Genomic DNA, 23,860 nt, shown 5'->3' with positions numbered 1-23,860 from the left:
AAACTACTCCTGCTACTTTATATGTGTGTTTGTTCTTTCTTTGCTGCAAAGAATTTCTGATATCGTGGTAACAGAATGTTTTAGCCAAAAATTTGCCAAAGGGGGAGATTGTAGATGTTTTAAATTGGTTGTATTTTGTGGTAAAACATTCCTGGTGTATGTGTGTGGAATTATGCAGGATTGTATGTTTGAGCTAGTACAATTATTCAATGGATGTCATGCCTGATGTCATGATATCTGTATCTGACAAAAGTAGCTGTTACCTTTTAGTTGTGAGGTTTCCTTATTTATCTCAGGTCTCTATTTAGGAAACTATATATTGTGTGCTGTTTGATTTGTGCTAAAATATCCCGAATTACAGCTTATGTCAACATGCTGATGATGTGGAAATTAGGTTAACATGTTTAACCCTAATTTATGTATGGAAGGCCCATGGCCCAAGCCCTTCTGCCTGCTGACTATATAACGACTGCAAATCCTACTTTCATAGGTATAGTTTTAAGTGTGAAATATTATTAAACTCTCTGTGTTTCCACCGTGTGTGTTTCTTGTGATCCAAACAATTATCACGTTGATGATTGCTTTGGAGTAGTGTCTCTTGAATTATGTATTGTGAAGAACTGTAGTTCTGTAGCTGTCTCTTGTGATTCAAGCAATTGTCCTTGATGATTGCGTTGGAATAAGTTGTGTGTGTTTAATGTCACTCTAAGCTTTTAAGCACGAGTGTGTGTCTCTTGATTGAAGCTTTTAAGCAGAGCAAGGTGTGTTTTTGAAGAGTGTCTTCTCTCTGTAATTGTTTATGTTTATTTGTAATCACTGCTGTGATTAAGGGGGAGTGAGTGGAAATACTCAGGTCTAGGAATAGGTTGGAATTGCATTAGTTAGGTCTTAAGTGAGGAGTTGTAAACGGGGGAGTTTAACTCCAAATTAATTATGCTTATATTGGATTCCCTCCCTGGCTTGGTAGCACCCAGAGTAGGTTGTTTGAACCGAACTGGGTAAACAATTCTGTGTGTTCTTTATTGTTTTATGCTGTTCTGTTATTATTATTTGTGTTGTGTAATTGTGGATATCATAACATCCAGTAAGACATCGAGCGTGTGTTACTAGAATTTTCAAGGAAAATGAATGAAGGAGAACATACCTCAATGCCAATCGTATCATGTATGTATGATTATGATGCATATGATCAAATGGACGAGTATAGACAAATATCTCATGTACGTATGGTTAATCAACAAAAATATCAAGGTAAAAGTATATAACAAGAGTATATGATACAAGTATGGGTATCAATCACATATGTATATAAGTAAGTAAACCATATAGGATCAATCAAACAAGGATGGACAAAACATCAATGTGTATCAAGTATAATCATGGTTAAACACTAACATTTTGGTTCATTTAATCACACAAGTTCAAAAATCCACAAGTATGGTAAATTTTTATCAAACTATAGGCCTGCATATCAAAGTATGATTATGGAAATGATGAATAAGTGAACATCAATAAAGTATTGTGTCAAGATCAAAGGGAAAGGTCATGGATCAAGAATTTCGTTTTTAGAGTTTTTATGTATAATACTAAGTTTATTCTTTTAGAAATAAATAAATCCTAGATGATAAAACAATTGATCATGTTACAAACTTCAAAGGAAGCTCAACTCAACCCTAGTAGGATCAAACAAGTATAGACAATTTATTTGGTGTAGAAATTATTTGAAATATTTGAGAAAAGCCTTTTAAAAATTGTAAAAAAAAATACTATTTTGATTTAATAAAAATGATTAAATAAATAATTTTCTTAGGATTTTAAAATTTATTATTATTATTATTATATATATATATATATATATATATATATATATATATATATATATATCATAAATAAGGTGTGTACAAAAAATTATGGAAAATAAATTAATTTGATGGGTTAATTAATTAGGTGAAGTTGTAAGAAAAAATAATGAAAATTAGTGGTAAAAATAAAGGTTTTTTTGGCCAAAGGGTCTTGAACCCAAGGCCTTATATTTACAAGTTAAAAGTCCCATTGGGCCACGCGCCAGTGGTGACTAAACAATACAACTAACACATAATATATGTAAACCAAGTTAAAAACCTTAAAAAATAAAATAGAACAAAAAGGTCTAGGGCGAGGGGGATTCTAACCCTAGACCTTGGGCACAAAGTGAACAAATACATGCACTCTCTACCACTGGGGTGGCTATACATTCAGTGGTAGAGTTTCAAACAATTAAATATATTTTAAAACTTGCCCAAAATTCAAATTTCAACTTCATCTTCTTCCTCAAGACATTCATATTTCTAGATTTTCCAAAACCTTCATTTCTTAACCAATTCAAAAAGTGTAAACATGAAAGTTGTGTAATTTTTCAAGAAGAATCCAGACATGTATCAAACATCAATTTATTTTAACTGTGTCTCAAGAATTTTCCAAAAAACGATATGAACCCTTATTCTTCAAACTTAAATTAAATGAATAATATTAATGATAAATGAAAGGTGATTGAGGGCTTTTGATCCTCACATGATGCTCAACAGGATAGAATAGACTTTTTCAGAAATGATGTATTAATGATAAAGTACGAAAATGGAGAAACCTTACCAATTAGAGAGAGTCCAATGCCCCTTTAACCAACTTCCATAAGTGAAATGATGATTTGGATAGCTTCCTAAGACCCCCCTTGAAGTTGTTGCAATGCTTGAATTGTTCTGAGATGGTCTGAATCACTTTGCTCGATTCAAGTTGCAAATGGTAAATTTTTAAAATTGAGAATGGTGTTAGGGATGTTACAGATGCAAACTAAGGGTTTGAATAGCTTCTATGTGATATATGTAAGGTATTTGAATGCTAAGTTTGCACATAACTTGGTTTGAATTCAAGATTCTCAAGTTTGTCCAAGAGGAAAAATGGAGCTTTTGAGAAAGAGAGTGATTTTGAAATTTGTTACGTGTTTTGATTCAGAAGCAATGGCTCCTATTTATAGGAAGGGTTTGTGAATTGTGTGTGTGGGGGGGGGGGGAATCTGATCAAAAGGTTGTTTCAAACACAAGTTGACTTGGTTTTCTTCAAGGTGAAGGAAGCTTGAAGTTCATGGTTCCAAGATCTTTGGCAAGCTTTAATCAAGACATTAGGGAGGCTCTACTAACCTTTAGGGGGTTTCTTGTTAATTATGTGATGTTCCAAAGTCAAAAGCAACAAGTTATGGGCTCAAGATCAAAGTGGTTGTGATTAAAGCCTCTTTATGGAAATGCAAGTGCTATCTTTATGCCATAAATGGAATGATCTTGTGAACAAAAGCTTGATCACTTGGATAATGGCCCAAAAGTTTGTGTAATCTTTTGATTAGAGGGAGATTTACAAGTAATGTGGCCTGTAATCAAGAGATATGCAAATTTGGTTTAACAGTTATTCAAGTTCATGCCTTGCAAATGACCTATAATCCAAGTATGTATGCGCAATTTCATCTCTTCGAATCTCCAAGCTCCACATTCTATGGACGAGTTCTTGTACTTTTTAGAAAGCCCAAAAAATCCTCTAAAACTTTCATGTTTGGAGTTTTTTTGAATTCACAAGGGATCATTATTGAAAATGGCCTCAAAGTCAAGAACTTTTAAGGATTAAATCTGCCTTGAAAATTTCATCAAGAGTTGGTAATTAAGACATCAACTTTATGGCTTCATAACTCAGAATTTATGCATCTTTTGGGAATTCATCCTCAAGGACAAATTTATTGTATGAAATGAGATCTTCAACCTGAACTTTGGAGCACAAAAAATGGTGACTTGGTTGTGAAGGCAAGCTTCTACAACACTATGTTTTGATGAAGACAACTATCATAAATATACATCAATAAAGGATGAGCAAAAAGATCAAATTAGCTATGGATCAAGATTGTAACTTTCATGGAGCTTAGCAAAAAGATTGATTGATCTTCATGTCATAATGGTACAAGCTAATTCATTTTACATTGATATTCCTCAGTGCTCAAAAATCATATAAACTTTCATACATATGCATGCCCAAACTTATATATGCATGGCATAAGTTTCCAACCTTGAAAAACATGCTTTTTCACCTTTTATTTTTTGACTTGCTATCCAAGATTGTTGGAAGTAAGGGTTGTTGATTAGTGAGAGGATTGTTCTCATAATCAAGTTGGTAAATCCAAGAGGATTGTTCTTGGTAGTTGTAACCTTGTTGTCCATATTTTTGGAAACAAGAGGTATCCTTAGGGAGGGTGTTCTCTTAAGGACTTATTGAAATCCAAGAGGATTGTTCTTGGTGGTTTTGTTAGAAGATTGTAGGAGGAGTCTTGGTATAGGCTTGTACAAAGATCTAACAATAGTAAAATCTCTTTCGTGTTTGAAAGGGGACTGGAGTACTCTCGGATTGTGAGGGGAACCAGTATATATCGTTGTGTTCTTTACTTTTCCGCAATTTACCGCTTTCATCACTATTAGCAAGAAAAGAAAAGAACCATTCAAAAACCTTCAAACACTTAACCAAAAATAAGTACAATTATTCTAAAAACCGGATAAATTTTCAAAGTCCTAATTCACCCCCCCTCTTAGGCGCACTCTTAAACTTACAATTGGCATCAGAGCAAGTTATAGGTAACTTGTTCCTAAAGATCCAGATGGCTTCCGCAAATGCAAATCCGGTTATCAAATATGGTGGTAGTTTCAACAAACCTCCATTGTTTTGTGAAGAATACTTTGACTTCTGGAAAATTCGGATGAAGGCTCACTTAGAAGCACAAGGAATAGAAATATGGGAAGCAGTCCAGAATGGTCCCTTTGTTCCTACAATTGTTGTCAACGGTGTTGAATCAACAAAGCCTAAAGATTCATGGAATGACGATGATAAGAAAAAGGTCATGTATGATAAAAAGGCAATCAATTTTCTTCAAGGTGCATTTAGCATAAAAGATTTTTTTCGTATTTCGGCATGCACAACGGCAAAGGAAATATGGGATACGTTGGTGGAAACTTATGAAGGTACCATCAAATATAAAAGATTAAGATCACAAGTGGACTTCAAGAATAAAAAGGCCTATGTTGCATGGGAAGACTTTGATACAAGTTCATCATCCAATTCGGATAGTGACGAAAGCGCAAATCTAGTATTCATAGCATCACATCATTCCGATGATGAAGACAATGAGGTTGGTAATGAATCTTCTCTTTATGATATTGATGCACAAGGTGCAATAGATGAATTATTAAAAGAGTGCAAAAGTCTCTATAAAACTATTTCATCTCAAAAGAAAATAATATCATCTTTAGAAGAAAAGTTTAAAATAATTGAAGAAGAACATAAGGATGAAAAAGAGAAAATTATTAATGTTCAAAAGGAGGATGTGTCATGCAAGAATTGTGAATCACTTTCTTTCCAAATTGTTCAATTAAAGAGAGTCCTTGAAAGGTATGAAAAAGGACAAATTGGGTTGGAAGGTGTCCTTAGGCAACAAAGACTCCCTAATGATAAAAGTGGTCTTGGATATGCAAAGTCTAAACCAAGTACTAGTAAAACTATCTTTGTGAAGGCAAGCGAACAATTCAACAAATTGGATAAAGCACAAAAGGTTCATCATCATCCTAAAAGGTTTCCTAAAAAGAAACCATATGTTCCTAGATATAGAAGTAATTTTGTTCCTACTTGTTTTTATTGTGGTATTGTTGGTCATACACCTAATGCTTGCTATGTTAGAAACTTTAGTGTGGCAAGTGGACATTATGTGTGGGTTAAGAAAGGAACTAACTATGATGGACCCAAAGCACATTGGGTACCAAATCAAACTTAATTTGTTTTGTAGGTTTGCTTGAGGACCACTTAAAATCTATGGTGTTTTTTGACAAGTGGTGGTTCTAAGCATTTGATGGAAGACTTAAACTAACTTTCAAATCTAGTTATAAAGTCCAAGGGTGATTTCACATATGGAGAATACCTTAAAGGAAGAATTCTTGGCATTGTCAAAGTTGAAGCACTAATTTTCATATCAATTGAAGATGTACTTTATGTTGAAAGACTAAAGCAAAATCTTCTAAGCAAAAATCAACTTTGTGACAAAGGCTTCAAAATCATTTTCACAAAAGATGAATGTTTGATGAAGTCACTCATGAGGTAAAACTCATAGGTAAAGAATTAATTGTGTTCATATTTTATTTTCAATAATTTATCTTTTTCCCATCCTTTTTAATAATGACAAAGGGGGAGAAGATATTTGTGTGTATGTGTATGCTTGCTTGTCTCTAACATTTGCAGCCACAAAGAAGTAAAATTCCCTATAAATCAAGGGAGAGCTTTGATCAAGGGGGAGTTATCAAATTTAGGGGGAGCATTCACATAAGAACATTACACTTCATATTTCAAAGGTTGTCATCATCAAAAAGGGGGAGAATGTGAAGGCAAGCTTCTACAACACTATGTTTTGATGAAGACAACTATCATAAGTATACATCAATAAAGGATGAGCAAAAAGATCAAATTAGCTATGGATCAAGATTGTAACTTTCATGGAGCTTAGCAAAAAGATTGATTGATCTTCATGTCATAATGGTACAAGCTAATTCATTTTACATTGATATTCCTCAGTGCTCAAAAATCATATAAACTTTCATACATATGCATGCCCAAACTTATATATGCATGACATAAGTTTCCAACCTTGAAAAACATGCTTTTTCACCTTTTATGCTGAGGTAACCGGTTACCCTGGTTTCAGTAACCGGTTACTGAAACTTTTCCCACTGTTTTTTGTATGGGTAACCGATTACCCTTGTTTCAGTAATCGGTTACTGTGTTGAAAATTTCAAAAAATATGAACGTTGGAGTGGGTAACCGATTACCCTGCTTTTGGTAACCGATTACCTGCTGAAACATTGCCTTGTTTCATTTTGCTTTATGTTCAAACGTGAATATCTTTTCAAACCTTAAACATTGCATTGTTTGATCATTTTATACTCTTTCTAAAGGGTGTAAATACCTATATAAATACCATAAACTTCATATTTAAATCTCACCTCTTTCATTACAATTTACCAACATTTTTGATCATATATTTTCATATATACAAGTGTTTCAAACTTGAACTTTCATTGAAACTTTTTCTACACATTGTTAGAAAAGTTTCTCATTCATACATAAACACTTGAGCACTATTATATCATTGTAAATTGTCTTGCTTGAAAGAGAAGATCAATCTTATAGATTGATATATGTTCATCAACTTTCTACTCAAAATATATTTTGTTATTTTTTGACTTGCTATCCAAGATTGTTGGAAGTAAGGGTTGTTGATTAGTGAGAGGATTGTTCTCATAATCAAATTGGTAAATCCAAGAGGATTGTTCTTGGTAGTTGTAACCTTGTTGTCCATATTTTTGGAAACAAGAGGTATCCTTAGGGAGGGTGTTCTCTTAAGGACTTATTGAAATCCAAGAGGATTGTTCTTGGTGGTTTTGTTAGAAGATTGTAGGAGGAGTCTTGGTATAGGCTTGTACAAAGATCTAACAATAGTAAAATCTCTTTCGTGTTTGAAAGGGGACTGGAGTACTCTCGGATTGTGAGGGGAACCAGTATATATCGTTGTGTTCTTTACTTTTCCGTATTTTACCGCTTTCATCACTATTATCAAGAAAAGAAAAGAACTATTCAAAAACCTTCAAACACTTAACCAAAAATAAGTACAAGCATTCTCATAAAACCGGATAAATTTTCAAAGTCCTAATTCACCCCCCCTCTTAGGCGCACTCTTAAACTTACACTCTTGTACCAACCAAACTTAAATTTAGCTTGAAAACCCAAATAATTGACCCATAATCAAATAAATGAAAAGTTACATTTTTGAGGAAGGTGGTACTAGTTTGTTTTCTACCTAGAATAAAAAATTATTGGGAAATGAAATATGTTCAACAACTTCACTGAATCAGAATCTATCTAAAATATATTATCAATAACATTTTATTCAATCCTGTTTCTGGTCCAGTACATGTATTTCTCATCATGAATTAGACTCAATAAATGTTGTATTTCAGTTAATGAGTCTCTTTTGTCTTTGCCTTATACACATGTGTAATGCTCGCCAGATTTTATAGGTCTCTCTTTCAAAGAAGCAACTATGTATTTGAGAACTATATTGTATTTTGTCATGGCATTCTAAAACTGTCTTTCATTATGTTTAAAACGCCCTAATATGTCATGACCATATAAATTCTTAGCTAGTTCGTGATTGTAAATTCCATACATAACTGTCACCTTCCAACCGCTATCACTTGACACAGTTCTCAACATTAATGGACATCTAATTTTTATACTAAAAGTGTCTTGAGAGGAATTCGTCTTCTTAGTTTCCTTCTCTCTTACCTCCATAATTCATTTATCTTTTGTCCCTCTAATCTCATTTGCGGTATTATAATGAATAGTAACAACAATAAAGTCATGTTGTTTACCAATGGAGTGTGTCCATGTTAACGCGTTAGTCCGGGAGAGAAATATCTGTCATTTACCACATTCAATGAATGAAATATTTATGCCAGAGATATCAAAAGTATATTAAATTTTGCTCCAGTTAAAAACAAAACATGTAAGTAAAACATATATTATCAGTGGTGAAGAACTGTGTAAAATATGTAGAGAAACCATCCATCGTAGGAGTGCGCACCAAAAAAGCATCATAAACTGAACTACCGTATATTTCATACTAGGCTAAAAATTCGATATACCAGAATTTTTAAAAAATCTAGTATACCCAAATTTCCAAAAATGTGTGAAAATTTCATACTTTTAGGATATTCGAGAATTTTGTTGCTTATCAGATTTTCTGATATAACGGATAAATGTGATGAGTATTTAAAAATACGATGAAAACACATAAGATTTTTAAATATACTGTAAAAATGAAAAGTTTTTACTAATTTCAGAAAATTTTATATTAGATTTTTGGGTACAACGATTAGAAATTTCAAAATTATAATTTCAATAAAAATGAATTATTTTGATCAATTATAATTTTGAGATAGGTAAATAATGAGAAGGACATTTTGATTAATACGAAAAATTAAAGGGTGTCATGTATAATTGAAGGGTGGCAGAATAAAATGTCTTGTTAATTTTATGATGTTTTTTTAACAGGTCGTAGGCTTTCTATTATCAATGTCAATATGGACTTTTGAAAGTTTTTCAGGCCAAACTTAAAAAGCTAAAAAAAAAATAGGGAATCTCTTAAGCCACACCCCTATATGGTGAAAAACACACCTGAAAACCCCAAAATATCATTCGGAAGTGCATATCCGAACGCACATTTTTTTACATTTTCAAGATGTTTCGAATATGCACATCCTAAAGCACCCTTTTCAAACGTTTTATTATTTAAATGTTGGATTTAAAATGACAAAGGTATTTTCATATCTGCATATTCGAAAATACCGTTGCTATACATTGTTAGCATTATTACTATTTCATTCATTTTCTTTCACTCCATAACAAAACCTTCTCAAAAACTTCAACCATTTTCAATCCATTTTTCGTCTCCAAACCAAGTTTCAAGTGGTTGATCATAGCAAAGAGAGCATCAAAAGCTGCAATTTAAGGTAAAGTCTCCTTATTTCATCTTTCATTTCTTTGCATTGATGCTGATTTGTGGAAGAAGAAAACTGCGTCACTTCGGATATGCACTTCCGAATTCAACCAAACTTTTTCGGATGTGCATTTCCGAATAAAGTCTGCTACATAACTCAGAAACTTGTTTTAATAGAATTTCTGTTTTTTGTCGTGTTAGGTATGGTGCATCTCCGACAACATTCCTAAAGATGGTGTAAAGATACCATAGAAGGTCAACGAAGATGCTAAGCCGAATGAGGTGTCGGACGATGTTAAAACGATTGTTGTCATGATAGTTGTTCAACAACAATTTACAAATAAAATGAATTTCACCTCTCGTCAACATTTGCTTTAATGGATTTGAATTGAAGCCAGCAAACTTGGGTTGGGCGTTGTGATAGCAAGGTCCGACAATAAAAAATGAATCAAACCTATCATTACCTTGCTTCTGCCTACTTCAGCAGTGGTTACATGATGCCGCTTCAATTTAGGTTCTCGCACGACACCCTGTTCACCGAGCTAATTACGATACTGAACTCTCTCTTGCAATATCTAAAAAATCGGAAGATGGTCAAACTTGAGTATCGTTCCCCTTCACTTGACAATGAAGGAAAAGTAAAGTTCACCCCATGTGAGCTTAAGAACGACGACGATTTAGAGTTTATGTGGACAACTTTTCAACAATATTCTTCAAAGGGTCCGATCGAGTTGAATGCGAAGCTTCAAAGATCAGGAGAATATGTTATCAAAATGTTGCGACATCCTCAACTATCCCTTTAAAACAATATGTAACGTTAAATTTTTGTTGAACTATCTATGTAATTTTGATAATTTATCATAAATCTATGCTTTGTCGCTTTTGGTTTAAGGATTTTGTTTCTACTGTCCCATACATGTTTTCGGATATGCATATCTGAAGTCACATTTTCTTGATAAAAAGGTGTCTTCAGAAGTGTACATGCGAAAGTATTTTTTCTTGAAGAAAAAAAAAGGTGTCTTTGAAAGTGCAGATGCGAATTCACCATTTTTTTCAATAAAAGGTGCGTTCGGATGTGCACATCCGAAGTTAGTGATATTTTGATATTTTCGTCATAGGTCTCTAAGACATATGAGTGTATTAAGATATTCCCTAGGTCTTAAGAGTGTGCAATGTGCTTCTCTCAAGATCTTGAGTTTGAATCCTACTAGATGCTAACAACCCCTGTGTTGGGTCAGTCCATACGACTTTAAATAGTATCACCGCTAGTAGACACTTGAATTGTCCTCTTGAATTAGTCAGTCGCAAATCTAAATACTAAAATTTAAAAAAAAATACCCAAAAATATAGAACTAAAAAATTACGACCCAAGCCCTAATTTTTTGGGGCTGAGGGGAGTCTTCCCGCCACTCTCAAATTGAACTATATAAAATCAAAATATAGTCGTTCTACTCATTGAGTGTTTCTAGGTTGTTTTGGAAGAAAACGAAAAGCATCAAAGAGGAGAAGATGAAGATTTCAGATTCATCCAAATCCGATTACGAAGCTCTCAGAAACGCTCGCATATCAGAGAACAAGGCTAGGTTTGAATCTCTCGGTATTTTGAATTCAGTTTCCGAGCTTCGACAAATTTCTACCAAAAAGAAACGTCCCTGGATCAAAAAGGATTACAGTCTCAATCCCCTCCGCCGCTCTCAGCGAATCAAGGCTGTCGCTGACGGTACCACCAACAATCTTCCGCCGCGAAAATACGGTAGCAAAATAAGCACTGTTTTTATTGAATTTCGGTCCTAATTAGCATCATATTAGTCTTTAAATTATGATTTAATTTGTATTTTATCGGATTTGCCGCGATAGCAACTTTGCACGCGGCGAGAACAAGAGACTTGCTAATGCACCTTTTATCGAACTGAATCCAGAGGATGCTGAGCATTTTCTTCCTGAAGAGAGTCGTGCACGACGCTGCCGTAACAAGCGTAGAGGCAGTGTCCTCAGTTCAATCTTGGGGATAAGCTGCCACTTTTGCAGGTCCATTCATATTCTATAGCATTCTTTATGATAACATGTGTGTGCACGCGTGCGTGTGTCTAAGTTGTATTTGGATAAATAATGATAACAATGCGAAACATAAATGCAGGCAAAAGAAATTATGCGGGGAAGACGATTGTAAAAGATGTGGGAATTGTGATGTGAATGAACCTTGTCTAGGTAAGATTTGAGTAATGTCTTATTTTGCATTATTTGCATATTACTGATTCACTGCATAATCGAAACAGGAAACACTGATTGCTCAGTGTGTCACTCTACCCGCGGTGTCTTTTGTAGAGACTGTCTCAAGGTTCGGTATGGTGAAGGTAAAAACAAACAGTCATCATGCACAAATATGATACACCTGAAAATTATAAATAGTGCTTAATGAAATGCCTCAAATTCATTGTTTGAAATTGTTCACTGTTTTTCTGCTGTAGAATTAGAGGAGGTGAGAGAGAACAAGGAATGGACGTGTCCACATTGCATTGAAGAGAAAGGAATAAACCCTTACTAGATACGTAACAGGTAGAAAGAACTGTTGAAGTTCAGCATCTAATTTAGCGTGATACTAAGAATATACATTTAGTTCTGATCTGATTCAAAATGATGTCTCCATTTTTTTTTACCTTAATTGATTTCTAGTGCACCATGCCTGAGGAAACGAAAGATGCCGCCAACTGGGCTTGCAATAGTCAAAGGTTAGTCTTTCTACTGTCACAACTTCCTGAGTTTGTTTCGATTGACTTATTCGATAAGTACTTGTTTTTCTTTATAAAATCTTGTTGTGATTGCGATTGCTGCTATTATCATGTACATTTTTCTTACTTGTTTTCTTTGATTGACTGAAATGAAGCCCGGAAAATGGGATATGAATCAGTAGCACATCAACTAATGGAAAAACTTAAAGGTGGAAACTAGCCGAAAAGAGAAGAGAATGACATTTTGGAACAGCTTGTAACTTGTAGTTAACATTGAAGCTCAAATTAGATTTGTCTTGTTCATTTATTTTCCTTATGAGGAACAATTTTTATTGATGTATTTGTTGTAATCAGTGTTGGATCCATCTCTGTCTTACATTGTAATCAGTATCTGGTATAGTAATGAATCTGATCTGATATAAATGTTATGTTCTTGGAAAAATCTTGAGTTGACTAATTCTGCTGTTTTTATACCATTTGAAATCAATGAAACTCTCAAACGACGACACTGCATAATCGGAGGACTAAATCGACTACTCTTGTACCAACCAAACTTAAATTTAGCTTGGAAATCCAAATCAACAGCTAAATCATTGTAAATCCCTACACGCGTCTCATCGTTATACTCGTCAAGTTGTATTCTTATGGCCTTGGACGAACGGCGATAAACCTACGTAACCAAAATGCTTATCTTTGCCTATAATACACTATGACATTGTTGTTCAGGTTTCTGAATGTGATGTTGACATTGAATTTGTAATGTAAGGTGTTGTTGCTTGTGTATTTTGCTTAAGCTTTGCTAGGAGATTTCCTTTGAAATAAAAATGGAGTAGAGAAGCATTGACTTTTGAAGCTTAGTGGTGTAGAACTCTTTCATGAGGATGCTGCTGACTTTATGATATTAGAAATTTTGGGAATGACTTGGTAAAATATAATATACTTTCTGAGGAGCTTAATGTTGTCCCACGCACATGTGTGTGTATAATTTCATGAAAATTTTACAACTCGTACCATAGAAATAAAAATTAACAAAATTAATCAAGATAACAATACGAAATAAAACTAAGTCTAAATTTCTGTCAAGATACACTTCTTCAATATTTCGACGTCTATACAACTTTTGATATACAAAACATTTCGACAATAACAGACACTATCAAATTACACGACACAAAGAATTGCATTCTCAACTTTTCGACAATAACAGACACTATCAAATTACACGACACAAAGAATTGCATTCTCAACTGTCCTTACACTATAGTAGTTGCATAGAAATTAATCAATTATTTAGTTTTTTTGACTTTTCAAATTAAATGTGTCAATGTCAAACATTCCTCTTGCTTTAAACACACATAGGTGACATATCGATTCCTTTTTTTTTGAACTTACAAACACATTACCCTTCTTATTTTCTCACATTCTCAGTATTTTGATTAGTGTGCGAATTCTTATTCAACAAGTCACCAAAATTGAAATTTAATATTAATATAAAACTCAATGTCAATCCTCTCAACAAGTCACCAAAATTGAAATTAATAGAAAACTCAATGTCAATCCTCCGCATACACTGAATCTCATTGATTAGAATTATACATACATGTGGTATATATAAGCTTTCATGGTAAGACACAAAACTTGTCGGTTACTATTATTTTTAAGATATGCCATATACAAGATAGAATTCTCAATAACTAACAACCAAAAACAAACAATATCATTTCGTAAAAATAAACATATAGTATACTTGTATTTATATTCAAATAACATATATGGAACAAACATAATTTTGTTATATACATATAATATAAATGTAATTAAAACATTGTAGATTGAATGTAATTAAAGTGAAAAAAAAAAAACAGTATACAAATTCAAATTGTTATAATTATTCATTATACACATATCAAGCTCCTGCATCTGCATCACGGTCTGTGAAGAAAGAAGCACTGCTACATCTTCTCTCAGTAAAAGAAAATGTTGTTGATGATGACGATAAGTTACCCTTGGAAGTAGAAATCAAAGGAACTCTCAAACGACGACATTGCACAACCGGTGTATTAAACCGTCCACTCTTATAAAAGCTTCCAAACTTAGCTCTAATTTTAATATCAAAATCAACAGCCAAATCATTGTAAATCCCAACACGCGTCTCTTCGATATACTCATCAAGTTGTTTACGTCCGAGTTTGATCTTAGTATTTCCATTAAACACAATCGGTCCGAGAAATGTTGTATTCTTGTGTCCTTGGTCGAACGGTGTCAAACTCACATAACCAAAAGCATTGTCTTTGTACCAAGCAAATGCGGCGATTCTTCGATAATAGACTATGATGTTGTTGTTAGGGTTTCGAACGGTGACGTTGAGTTTGAAATTGTAGTATAATGTATTGTTGTTGTCTGTGAGGTTGAAGTTGGTGAGAGTTGCGTCAGTTACGTGGAATTTCACGCTTGAGGGAGAGATTACTATCCAGAAGACTATTGAAAACATCATGAAAAAGAAAATGATGGTGTAGATTGTGCAATAGAGGCACATAAAGGTTCCACACCAACCAGGTTTACAAGACATATTAACGAGGTTTGAGTTATTTTGTGATGATGTGTTTGGTTTTTGATGAATATATGTTACAAAGTTGTGTGTTTATAAAGGATGGAAATTGATGAATTTTGGAGCATGGTGTGTTGCTTTAGATTTTCTACGTGGTTTCGTTGTAATTATACTACAGAGAAAACCAAGATATATGTATATTTTATTTTATATTTATCATTTCATATTTCATGGTTGACCAAAAACAATAATGATAAAAAAGAATAAACACAAAGAGTATATTTTCACGAGGAATGTTATTCTTACACCATTTATTACACCAAATACTTACACCAAACACTCTTCATCGTATTTGGTTAATGTAGTGTAAAAATTTGGTTAATGCAGTAATGAAGTTGGTTAATGCAACATTCAGGTATTAAAAATAATTTTTAGCAGTCATCAAACTTGGTTAATGTGTTGCACCCTGATTTTTACCCTACAATTCCATCTCATTTGCATCATTGCATTTTATTCGATTACATTTTATGTTTACTAATCATTAATCTAAAATTACAAAAATATGCCCTTTTCTATTTTTAAGTCATTATTAGTTTTGATTTTTAATTTTAATTGTTAATTCAAATTTTAAAATTTCTTGAAATTGAATTACTAATTAAAATTAAAATCATTTTGTAATCTTTTCCATCTTTTAAAATTTCTTTCTTTAATTCTTTTTTTGTTAGTCTTTTAGTTATTAACCATTATTAGTTTTAGTATTATTTTGCTTTTTGGTTTTCATTCAATTTTACAGGTGGGGACCCACAAAAGAGGCAATTCACGTTTTTCTCTTCATCAGAAGTTCACGTTTTCCAGCCAGCCCAGTTTACGTTTCCACCAAAATCAGATTCAATTCAAATTTCACACTACAAGAGTCACACTTTGTTTACTCCAAAGAGAAAAATTCAGAACTTTCACGACTATACATCTCAGCCACTCATTCAAGAATTATCAAAGGCTGAGAATTCATCACAGAGATGTTCACACGGATCATTCTCCAAATTTCCAGATTTTGCAACAAACTCTCCCTCCAATTTTCCTCACACCATTCTCACTTCTCAGCCTATAAATAACACTTCATTCTCACAAGAAGGGGGAGGAGAAAACTATATTGTTATGCTGCTGAAATTCTACCAGAAAAACTCCTCCACGAATTCTATTGTTTATCACCTTCAACTCCTTGAACCTGCACATTGAATTCAACGAACAACAATTTCGTTCATCCATCAACCACACGCAGCAAATCTGAATCAAAGTGGAGCGGAAGGAGTGGCATACTTATCTCTGATTCTTGTTAGCATCGCGATTTTTTATTCAACAATTTCCGGCGAAGCCTCCTCGCCGTAGGTAAGCCTCAACTTGTAATTGTTGATTGTATGCTAGAGCTTGTTTGTTGTTGCCATGCTATATTGTGTTGCTTGTATGCTTAAACCGAAATTTTACTGTCACTTTATGAGCTGTGGTTGAAAACTGTCGAGTGAGAATAGTTTAGTTGTTTCTGTTTGTTTCGATTAGTGAAGGGAGAGTGTCGGTTAGCTATTTGAGTCAAGATAGATGAGTGAGCCATGAAAGATTTATGTTGAGAGAGATGGAGGTTGTTATTGTTGTTGTTTCGGTCAAGAACAGAGCAATGGTGAGAAGGTGAAGCAGAGAGCGTGAGTTGAGAGGCAGAGGAGATATTTTGAGTGAGTGAACGTGATAGAAGAGGAGGCGGACCCTCTTTTAGGGTTTATGTTCTTTTTTTTGTTGTTTCATTTTGGTTCGGGCCTGCACCAATGAAGCCCAACACCGAAGTCCTATTCACACCCTCATCTCAGCGCTTCACCTCCTTTTAGGGATTAGTTTTAAACATCGGGCCAAGTTCATAATTCTGCACCTGAAGCCCATTTCGTCTTGCCTATTCCATACACCATATTGCTTAGTGACCCCCCTCCTGGCAGGCTTGTTATTTCTTTGGGCCAACGTGTTGGGCCAGCAGATTCTCTTTATACACCACCTTCATTTACTACTTTTAGCCCATTTATATTTAGTTTTCCATTTTTAATTTTACTACTTGTTTATTATTTTAATTTCTTTTTATTTTCTATTTTCTAACAAAAATACAAAAAAAACATGCTTCTAGTTTAGATTTTATTTTCATATTAAAAACCACAAAAATATTTTAATTTGTTTATTTTCCTTTTTAGCAACTCGTGTTTGTATATATTCATCTTTTATATTTTCTATTTCTTTTAAAATGCTTTGTTCGGTTTTCTTTTATTTTCTTTTATGCACATGTTAATTCCGTTCCACGACAATTGTGTAAGTCTCCAAAGGTCGAGCAGCAGTGGAATGCGACGTTTAACATCACACACACACAAAATATTTTAAGCCGAACTACGGCTGCTCTGATTCCTTAATCGGGATACGTAGGCATTAGGTCGCGGGGCCTGAACGAGCAGAATTTTGTAAATATTTTCTTTCTTTTCCCCGTTATTCTTTTCTCTTTTTCCTTCGAGCGTTTCCCTTTAGTTTTAGCTTTATATTTCTAGATAACACCCTTGGATTTAGACTAACAAGAGCGGATCCCGTCGAGTACGACGGACGTGAGGAGTGCTAACCCCTTCTCCTTGCGTAACCGACACCCTTACCTAGTTCTCTGGGTCGTAAGACCGTTGTTTGTTTTCCCTTTAGGTTTTACTCGATGTTTTCCTTTCCCATTTTTGGGATAAATAAACAATCGATGGCGACTTCATTGATTTCATCTTGATGATTTCTAACCAGTTGTTTCAGCTGGCGACTTCACTGGGGACAGATTGACCTTTGCTAGGCCCATCCTGAGTGTCAGTCCTAGCTCTTGTTTGTTTTTATCTTTGGGTGTTTGCTTTCTTCATGCTTTATTTGTATATTTGTATATTTGTATATATTGCTTTATTTGTTGTTATATTCTAGTTATTTGCTGTTCTGTATATATACTGTTCTGGATCTGCTGTTTTTCTGGTGGGTGGGATGTTACTGAGGTAAAAGGCCCAATACACAGGCTATGAGTGATACCATAGGAACTAGGACTAGAGTGGCCGTGACGGACAGAAGGCGTATGCCTGATTGATCTGATCACGTATCCACGGGCAGAGCTTGGTGGAACGAGGCAACATCGTATGATGGCGCCTACGTTCGATCCTCTGTTGGCTTTTTGACCTACCCTGGCTTAGATTCACCCGTGAGTGGGGCGGGAATCAATCATTTTACAGGTACATTGCTGGTGACTATGGTTCTTGTTCAAGTGGTTCCATTTCTGTTTGATGGTGACTGGGTTCTGATTTTATTGGTTACTATGGTTCTGCTGGTTACTTGTTTGCATCTGGCATTACATCTTGCATTGCATATCATTGCATAGTTCTCGCATTCATCCAGGTTGCCCAAGATCTTATTTCCAGTTGTTCTTTCTCCAGTTAGTTGTTGATCGTCAAGCTGTTTCCTCAACACCGCTACGGAACTAGAGCTGCTGTTAGACAAAGAATGGCAGACCAAGAGAAGCATAACATGGAAGTTAGAATGGAAATTGATGAGTTGAAATCAGGCATGATTAAGCTTACTGAGATGATGCAAGTGTTGATGGCAAGGACTGACCCACCTCAGAGGACTGTTATTTCCGAAGTCTCTACTGCTGTTGTTGATCCTTTACAGGTTCAGAAGCCACCTTCTACTTGGCCAGAATTTGGGTTACCTGAGAATTTTTCTCCAACATATGTCAATGCTTCTATGGTGGGTCAAACTTCGAGGCAGGTATTTCAACCTCCAGTCTTTTCTAAACCTCCACCTGTTGTTCATACTGTTGCTCAAGCTGTTCCGGCTCGTTATGACAATCCTCTCTATGACTACCGTTCTGTCGGTTCTCGAAGTGTTAGTCAAGGAGACTGTGGTGAAGTTGAAGAAGTCCGTGAGCAATATCAGGCATTGGAAAAGAGACTAAGAGCTATGGAAGGAAGCAATTTCTTTAGTGTGAATGCTGATAATATGGGTCTTGTTTCAAATCTTGTCATGCCGTCCAAGTTCAAAGTTCCTGAGTTTGAGAAGTACAAGGGGCATACTTGTCCAAGAAATCATTTGACCATGTACTACAGAAAGATGACTGCTTATACCAACAACCAAAATTTGCTCATTCATTGCTTTCAAGATAGTTTAAGTGGTGCTTCACTGAAGTGGTACATGAGTTTGGAAAAGGGTTGTGTTCAAAGTTTCCAAGATTTAGCTGATGCATTCATGAAACAATACAAGTATAATCTGGATATGGCACCTGACCGTCGTCAACTTCAGAATATGGCGCAGAAGGAAAAGGAATATTTCAAAGAATATGCTCAACGTTGGAGAGAATTGGCTTCCCAAGTTGAACCACCTCTGTCTGAGAAAGAATTGACTAGCTTGTTCATGGATACTCTCTCTCCTTTCTTTTGGGAGAAGATGATTGGAAGTGTGTCTTCAAATTTCACTGATTTGGTAACAATTGGTCAAAGGCTAGAAGAAGGAATTAAGAAAGGAAAAGTGTCTGTTGTTGTTGATTCTTCAAAGAAACCTTTTGGGGGCTTCCAAAAGAAGAAAGAAGGTGAAACTAGTGCTGTTGAAAGGCCTCGACAGAGAGCTCAACATTATGATCAACCTCAGGTAGCTGCTGTTCAAATTCCTCGTCAAAATGCTGGTCAGAATCAGAATCGTGTTGCAAGGCCTAAAACAGAGTTTGACCCTATTCCGATGACGTATACTGAATTGTATCCTCACTTGGTTCAACTAGGTTTGATTACCACAAGGTCTTTTACTCCTAGAGATCCTCCTCCTGCTGGATTCAGGGCTGATCTTCATTGTGAATTCCATCAGGGAGCTGTTGGTCATGATTTGGAGCATTGTTATGCACTGAAGGCTAGAGTGCAAGATTTGGTCAGAGGAAAAGTGATAGATTTCAAAGCTATAACTCCAAACGTGCTCAACAATCCTTTTCCAGTGAATGACAAATGAAGCTTCAGTTAAAGTCAGATTCTCTCCTAAAGCCAAGTGTTTCAGACGGGACAACTCATCCTTGTTGCTGATTAGTCACTAGGCCATGTTTCTTTACTGTTTGCATTTCTTCCAATTGTAATGTCTGTTTAATTTCAAACTTGTTTGTTTCTTACTGTTAATTTTAAATGAAATGAGCATTGCATGTTTTGGTTCAATTCTTCTCATTTACTGCTTTACTTCTTTCATAAAAAAACAAAAAATATGTTTCTTTTATTTGTTTTCTCTACCCTGTTGCTTATGATTGGAGGGAGGATGATGAAAACAAGATACCCATAATTGCTGTTAGTGTGCTTTTGAATAAAACTTTGCTGATGATGTACAGGCCTTGTTTCAATTCCCAAACACTGGAGAAATAAGGAAGTTAATCCCTTGTCAACCCCTCTGAGCCTTCGAAGTTGGAGTTTTCTTTTTAAATGAAAAAACCTGCAATTTTAACCCGGGGATGGGTAGTTTTCAGTTTATTCATCTATGCATTCAAATACAAGAGTCTCATTCAAGATACCTTTTAATAAAGGTTGTAATCACAAGTTTTCCTTCGCACACATCCAAGAAATGTCGAAGACGTCCTTCAAAGTCAAAAGTGATGATGATGGTTCTCCGCAATTGTTAAGCAAGGCAGTCACTATCTTTCAAAAAAGAAAAAAATGAAAAAGAAAAGTTCAAGAAAAGCCCGCTAAGTCAAAACCTTTGAAGGAGACTTAGGCAAAATATATATTGGGGCATCCCGCTGACTGTAAATCTCAAATAAAACAGTTCAGGCAAAAGTTAGGGATATCAAAAGTAAAAAAAAAAGAGAGAAGTCAATAAATTCCAAAACAACAAAATGTTGTAAAAAAAGAAGTGACTGCCATCTCAAAGTATATTCCTTGGCTTCTGAATCATCATTGCCAAACAAGTGCTGCAAATTCCAAGTTCTCTTGAAAACCTGAATGCATAGGTTGAATTAACTGAATGTAGGATGGAAGTTCATCATGAAGAAGGGGCGGGTACAAATAAATTTTGAGCCTTATATCCTTTGTTTCTTAAACCATGAACCAGGCCACATTACAACCTTCAAAAGTCCTAATTGAGGCCAGGTTTAGTTTGAAAGCATACTACAACAAGGTTGCGTTAACCTGACTCCTAAAGTTGTGCCAATCATTTGCCTGGATTTATTTGCTTTACTTTTCACTTCAAATTCCATGTTTCTTTGTCTTTCTATTTGCTTTATAATGCCATTTCTGTTGATTTCAAAAAAATCTGCATGTTCTTTGCATTTAGATTACCAGTTTTGAACAAACATTTTTGCTTCTAAACAACATTCCTCATCAAGGAATTTCAAACAGTCGAGAAATTGGTCTGTGATCTCATCAGGGGCATTTCACTTCAAGGTTCTTTTCAAAGGTTTATCTCAGTGCAAGTTATTCTCAGATCTGGTTTATCATATCTCTTTCAAGACTAATGCTGGGGCAAGTGTTTCCAAATGCCTAATAAAGCTGTCATTCCAGATTATTCAAGCTGGAGCCATGATCAGTTGTGTTACATCAATCAGTCAAGCTGGGGCAATCTTCTTCAAGAGAGTCTCCAAGCAATTTATCAGTCCCTCCCAAAGGATCAGTTTAGTACAGTTCACAAATTTGATTGAAGAGCTTTGGGCAATGTTCCATGTGTTGAGGAATCAGATATCCCTTTCTGCCGCACAAAGGAGTCTTTCTTAGTTGTCAGAAATAAATGCATTGCATTAATCATTCATATCATGCATAGAAAAATTTCATATCATGCATAGAAACAAATTCATATTCATTTGCATTTTCACTTTGAGATCAAAGTCCAACTTACTTGGCATTATTCAATACGGATTTATCCCTTTGGTTCATTTGTCTTGTTTATCCGATGTTTATTCCGGATGTGTTCCCTCTACAACCATGTTTTATCTAGGTTCTCTTTACAACCATGTTTTATCTTGGTTCTCTTTACAACCTTGTTTCATCTTGGTTCCCTTACAACCTTGCTTTATCTTGGTTCCTCTTACAACCATGTTTCATCTTGGTCTCCTTTACAACCTTGTTTCATCTTGGTTTCCTTTACAACCTTGTTTCATCTTGGTTCCTTTACAACCATGTTTCATCTTGGTTTCCTTTACAACCTTGTTTCATCTTGGTTTCCATTACAACCTTGTTTCATCTTGGTTTCCTTTACAACCTTGTTTCATCTTGGTTTCCATTACAACCTTGTTTTATCTTGGTTTCCATTACAACCATGCTTCATCTTGGTTCCCTTACAACCATGCTTCATCTTGGTTCTCACTTTTTTCAGATTTATTCTCTGATATTGTGATTTCTCACTTCATTCAGATCCATTCCTGATGTCGTGATACCTTTCTCACCTTATTCAGATTTATTCTCTGATATCGTGATTTCTCACTTCATTCAGATCCATTCCTGGATGTCGTGATACCTTTCTCACCTTATTCAGATTTATTCTCTGATATCGTGATTTCTCACTTCACTCAGATCCATTCCTGGATGTTGTGATACATTTCTTCAATTATCTCTTTCATCAGGTCTTGTGCTTGTTCCATTAACAGTTTGTCTCTCGTGGCGCTATATTCCCCACGAAGATTCGAGTTTGTCTCATATCATATCATTAAAAAAAGAAGAAGCATGCATTCATATCATTCTTGGGGCATCTTAGGCTAAAAATCGGGTTTTGTTTGTATTTAAGTATCTCCTATCTCCTGATAGAAGAAACTTAAATAGGGGCAGCTGTTGCACCCTGATTTTTACCCTACAATTCCATCTCATTTGCATCATTGCATTTTATTCGATTACATTTTATGTTTACTAATCATTAATCTAAAATTACAAAAATATGCCCTTTTCTATTTTTAAGTCATTATTAGTTTTGATTTTTAATTTTAATTGTTAATTCAAATTTTAAAATTTCTTGAAATTGAATTACTAATTAAAATTAAAATCATTTTGTAATCTTTTCCATCTTTTAAAATTTCTTTCTTTAATTCTTTTTTTTGTTAGTCTTTTAGTTATTAACCATTATTAGTTTTAGTATTATTTTGCTTTTTGGTTTTCATTCAATTTTACAGGTGGGGACCCACAAAAGAGGCAATTCACGTTTTTCTCTTCATCAGAAGTTCACGTTTTCCAGCCAGCCCAGTTTACGTTTCCACCAAAATCAGATTCAATTCAAATTTCACACTACAAGAGTCACACTTTGTTTACTCCAAAGAGAAAAATTCAGAACTTTCACGACTATACATCTCAGCCACTCATTCAAGAATTATCAAAGGCTGAGAATTCATCACAGAGATGTTCACACGGATCATTCTCCAAATTTCCAGATTTTGCAACAAACTCTCCCTCCAATTTTCCTCACACCATTCTCACTTCTCAGCCTATAAATAACACTTCATTCTCACAAGAAGGGGGAGGAGAAAACTATATTGTTATGCTGCTGAAATTCTACCAGAAAAACTCCTCCACGAATTCTATTGTTTATCACCTTCAACTCCTTGAACCTGCACATTGAATTCAACGAACAACAATTTCGTTCATCCATCAACCACACGCAGCAAATCTGAATCAAAGTGGAGCGGAAGGAGTGGCATACTTATCTCTGATTCTTGTTAGCATCGCGATTTTTTATTCAACAATTTCCGGCGAAGCCTCCTCGCCGTAGGTAAGCCTCAACTTGTAATTGTTGATTGTATGCTAGAGCTTGTTTGTTGTTGCCATGCTATATTGTGTTGCTTGTATGCTTAAACCGAAATTTTACTGTCACTTTATGAGCTGTGGTTGAAAACTGTCGAGTGAGAATAGTTTAGTTGTTTCTGTTTGTTTCGATTAGTGAAGGGAGAGTGTCGGTTAGCTATTTGAGTCAAGATAGATGAGTGAGCCATGAAAGATTTATGTT

General features: G+C 34.8%; 3 protein-coding genes across 3 annotated transcripts; 2 read left to right on the top strand and 1 right to left on the bottom strand.

Moving 5' to 3' along the window:
- Positions 1–11,063: 11,063 nt before the first annotated feature.
- LOC131640954 (uncharacterized) lies at positions 11,064–12,781 on the top strand. The gene is made up of 7 exons (XM_058911306.1): positions 11,064–11,357; positions 11,524–11,632; positions 11,742–11,812; positions 11,881–11,958; positions 12,073–12,160; positions 12,278–12,333; positions 12,489–12,781. Exons 1-5 carry the CDS (start codon positions 11,114–11,116, stop codon positions 12,147–12,149), a joined length of 579 nt encoding a protein of 192 aa, XP_058767289.1. The 5' UTR covers positions 11,064–11,113; the 3' UTR covers positions 12,150–12,160; positions 12,278–12,333; positions 12,489–12,781.
- A 1,398-nt stretch (positions 12,782–14,179) lies between these two features.
- Positions 14,180–15,007, bottom strand: LOC131640955 (NDR1/HIN1-like protein 10). Its single transcript, XM_058911307.1, has one exon. It carries the CDS (start codon positions 14,900–14,902, stop codon positions 14,240–14,242), a length of 663 nt encoding a protein of 220 aa, XP_058767290.1. The 5' UTR covers positions 14,903–15,007; the 3' UTR covers positions 14,180–14,239.
- A 3,411-nt stretch (positions 15,008–18,418) lies between these two features.
- On the top strand, positions 18,419–19,909 carry LOC131640956 (uncharacterized). Its single transcript, XM_058911308.1, has 3 exons — positions 18,419–18,887; positions 19,077–19,323; positions 19,414–19,909. The coding sequence occupies exons 1-3, from the start codon at positions 18,419–18,421 to the stop codon at positions 19,907–19,909; spliced, it is 1,212 nt and encodes a 403-aa protein (XP_058767291.1).
- The last annotated feature ends 3,951 nt before the right edge of the window (positions 19,910–23,860 follow it).

This window comes from Vicia villosa, unplaced genomic scaffold (assembly GCF_029867415.1).
Source record: "Vicia villosa cultivar HV-30 ecotype Madison, WI unplaced genomic scaffold, Vvil1.0 ctg.003419F_1_1, whole genome shotgun sequence".
Classification (NCBI taxonomy): domain Eukaryota; kingdom Viridiplantae; phylum Streptophyta; class Magnoliopsida; order Fabales; family Fabaceae; genus Vicia; species Vicia villosa.
The sequence above is the reverse complement of the archived record's forward strand: the minus strand, read 5'-3'. Positions and strand labels throughout refer to the sequence as shown.

Bases quoted from the DNA above. Each gene is read 5' to 3' on its own strand.
- LOC131640954 (XM_058911306.1), top strand. From the start codon at position 11,114: ATGAAGATTTCAGATTCATCCAAATCCGATTACGAAGCTCTCAGAAAC. The intron at 11,358-11,523 runs GTAGCAAAATAA...AACTGAATCCAG, and splicing joins TCTTCCGCCGCGAAAATACG to AGGATGCTGAGCATTTTCTT. The intron at 11,633-11,741 runs GTCCATTCATAT...ACATAAATGCAG, and splicing joins ATAAGCTGCCACTTTTGCAG to GCAAAAGAAATTATGCGGGG.
- LOC131640956 (XM_058911308.1), top strand. From the start codon at position 18,419: ATGGCAGACCAAGAGAAGCATAACATGGAAGTTAGAATGGAAATTGAT. The intron at 18,888-19,076 runs GCAATTTCTTTA...ATTGCTTTCAAG, and splicing joins ACTAAGAGCTATGGAAGGAA to ATAGTTTAAGTGGTGCTTCA. The intron at 19,324-19,413 runs GTTCATGGATAC...AATTGGTCAAAG, and splicing joins GAGAAAGAATTGACTAGCTT to GCTAGAAGAAGGAATTAAGA.
- LOC131640955 (XM_058911307.1), bottom strand. From the start codon at position 14,902: ATGTCTTGTAAACCTGGTTGGTGTGGAACCTTTATGTGCCTCTATTGC.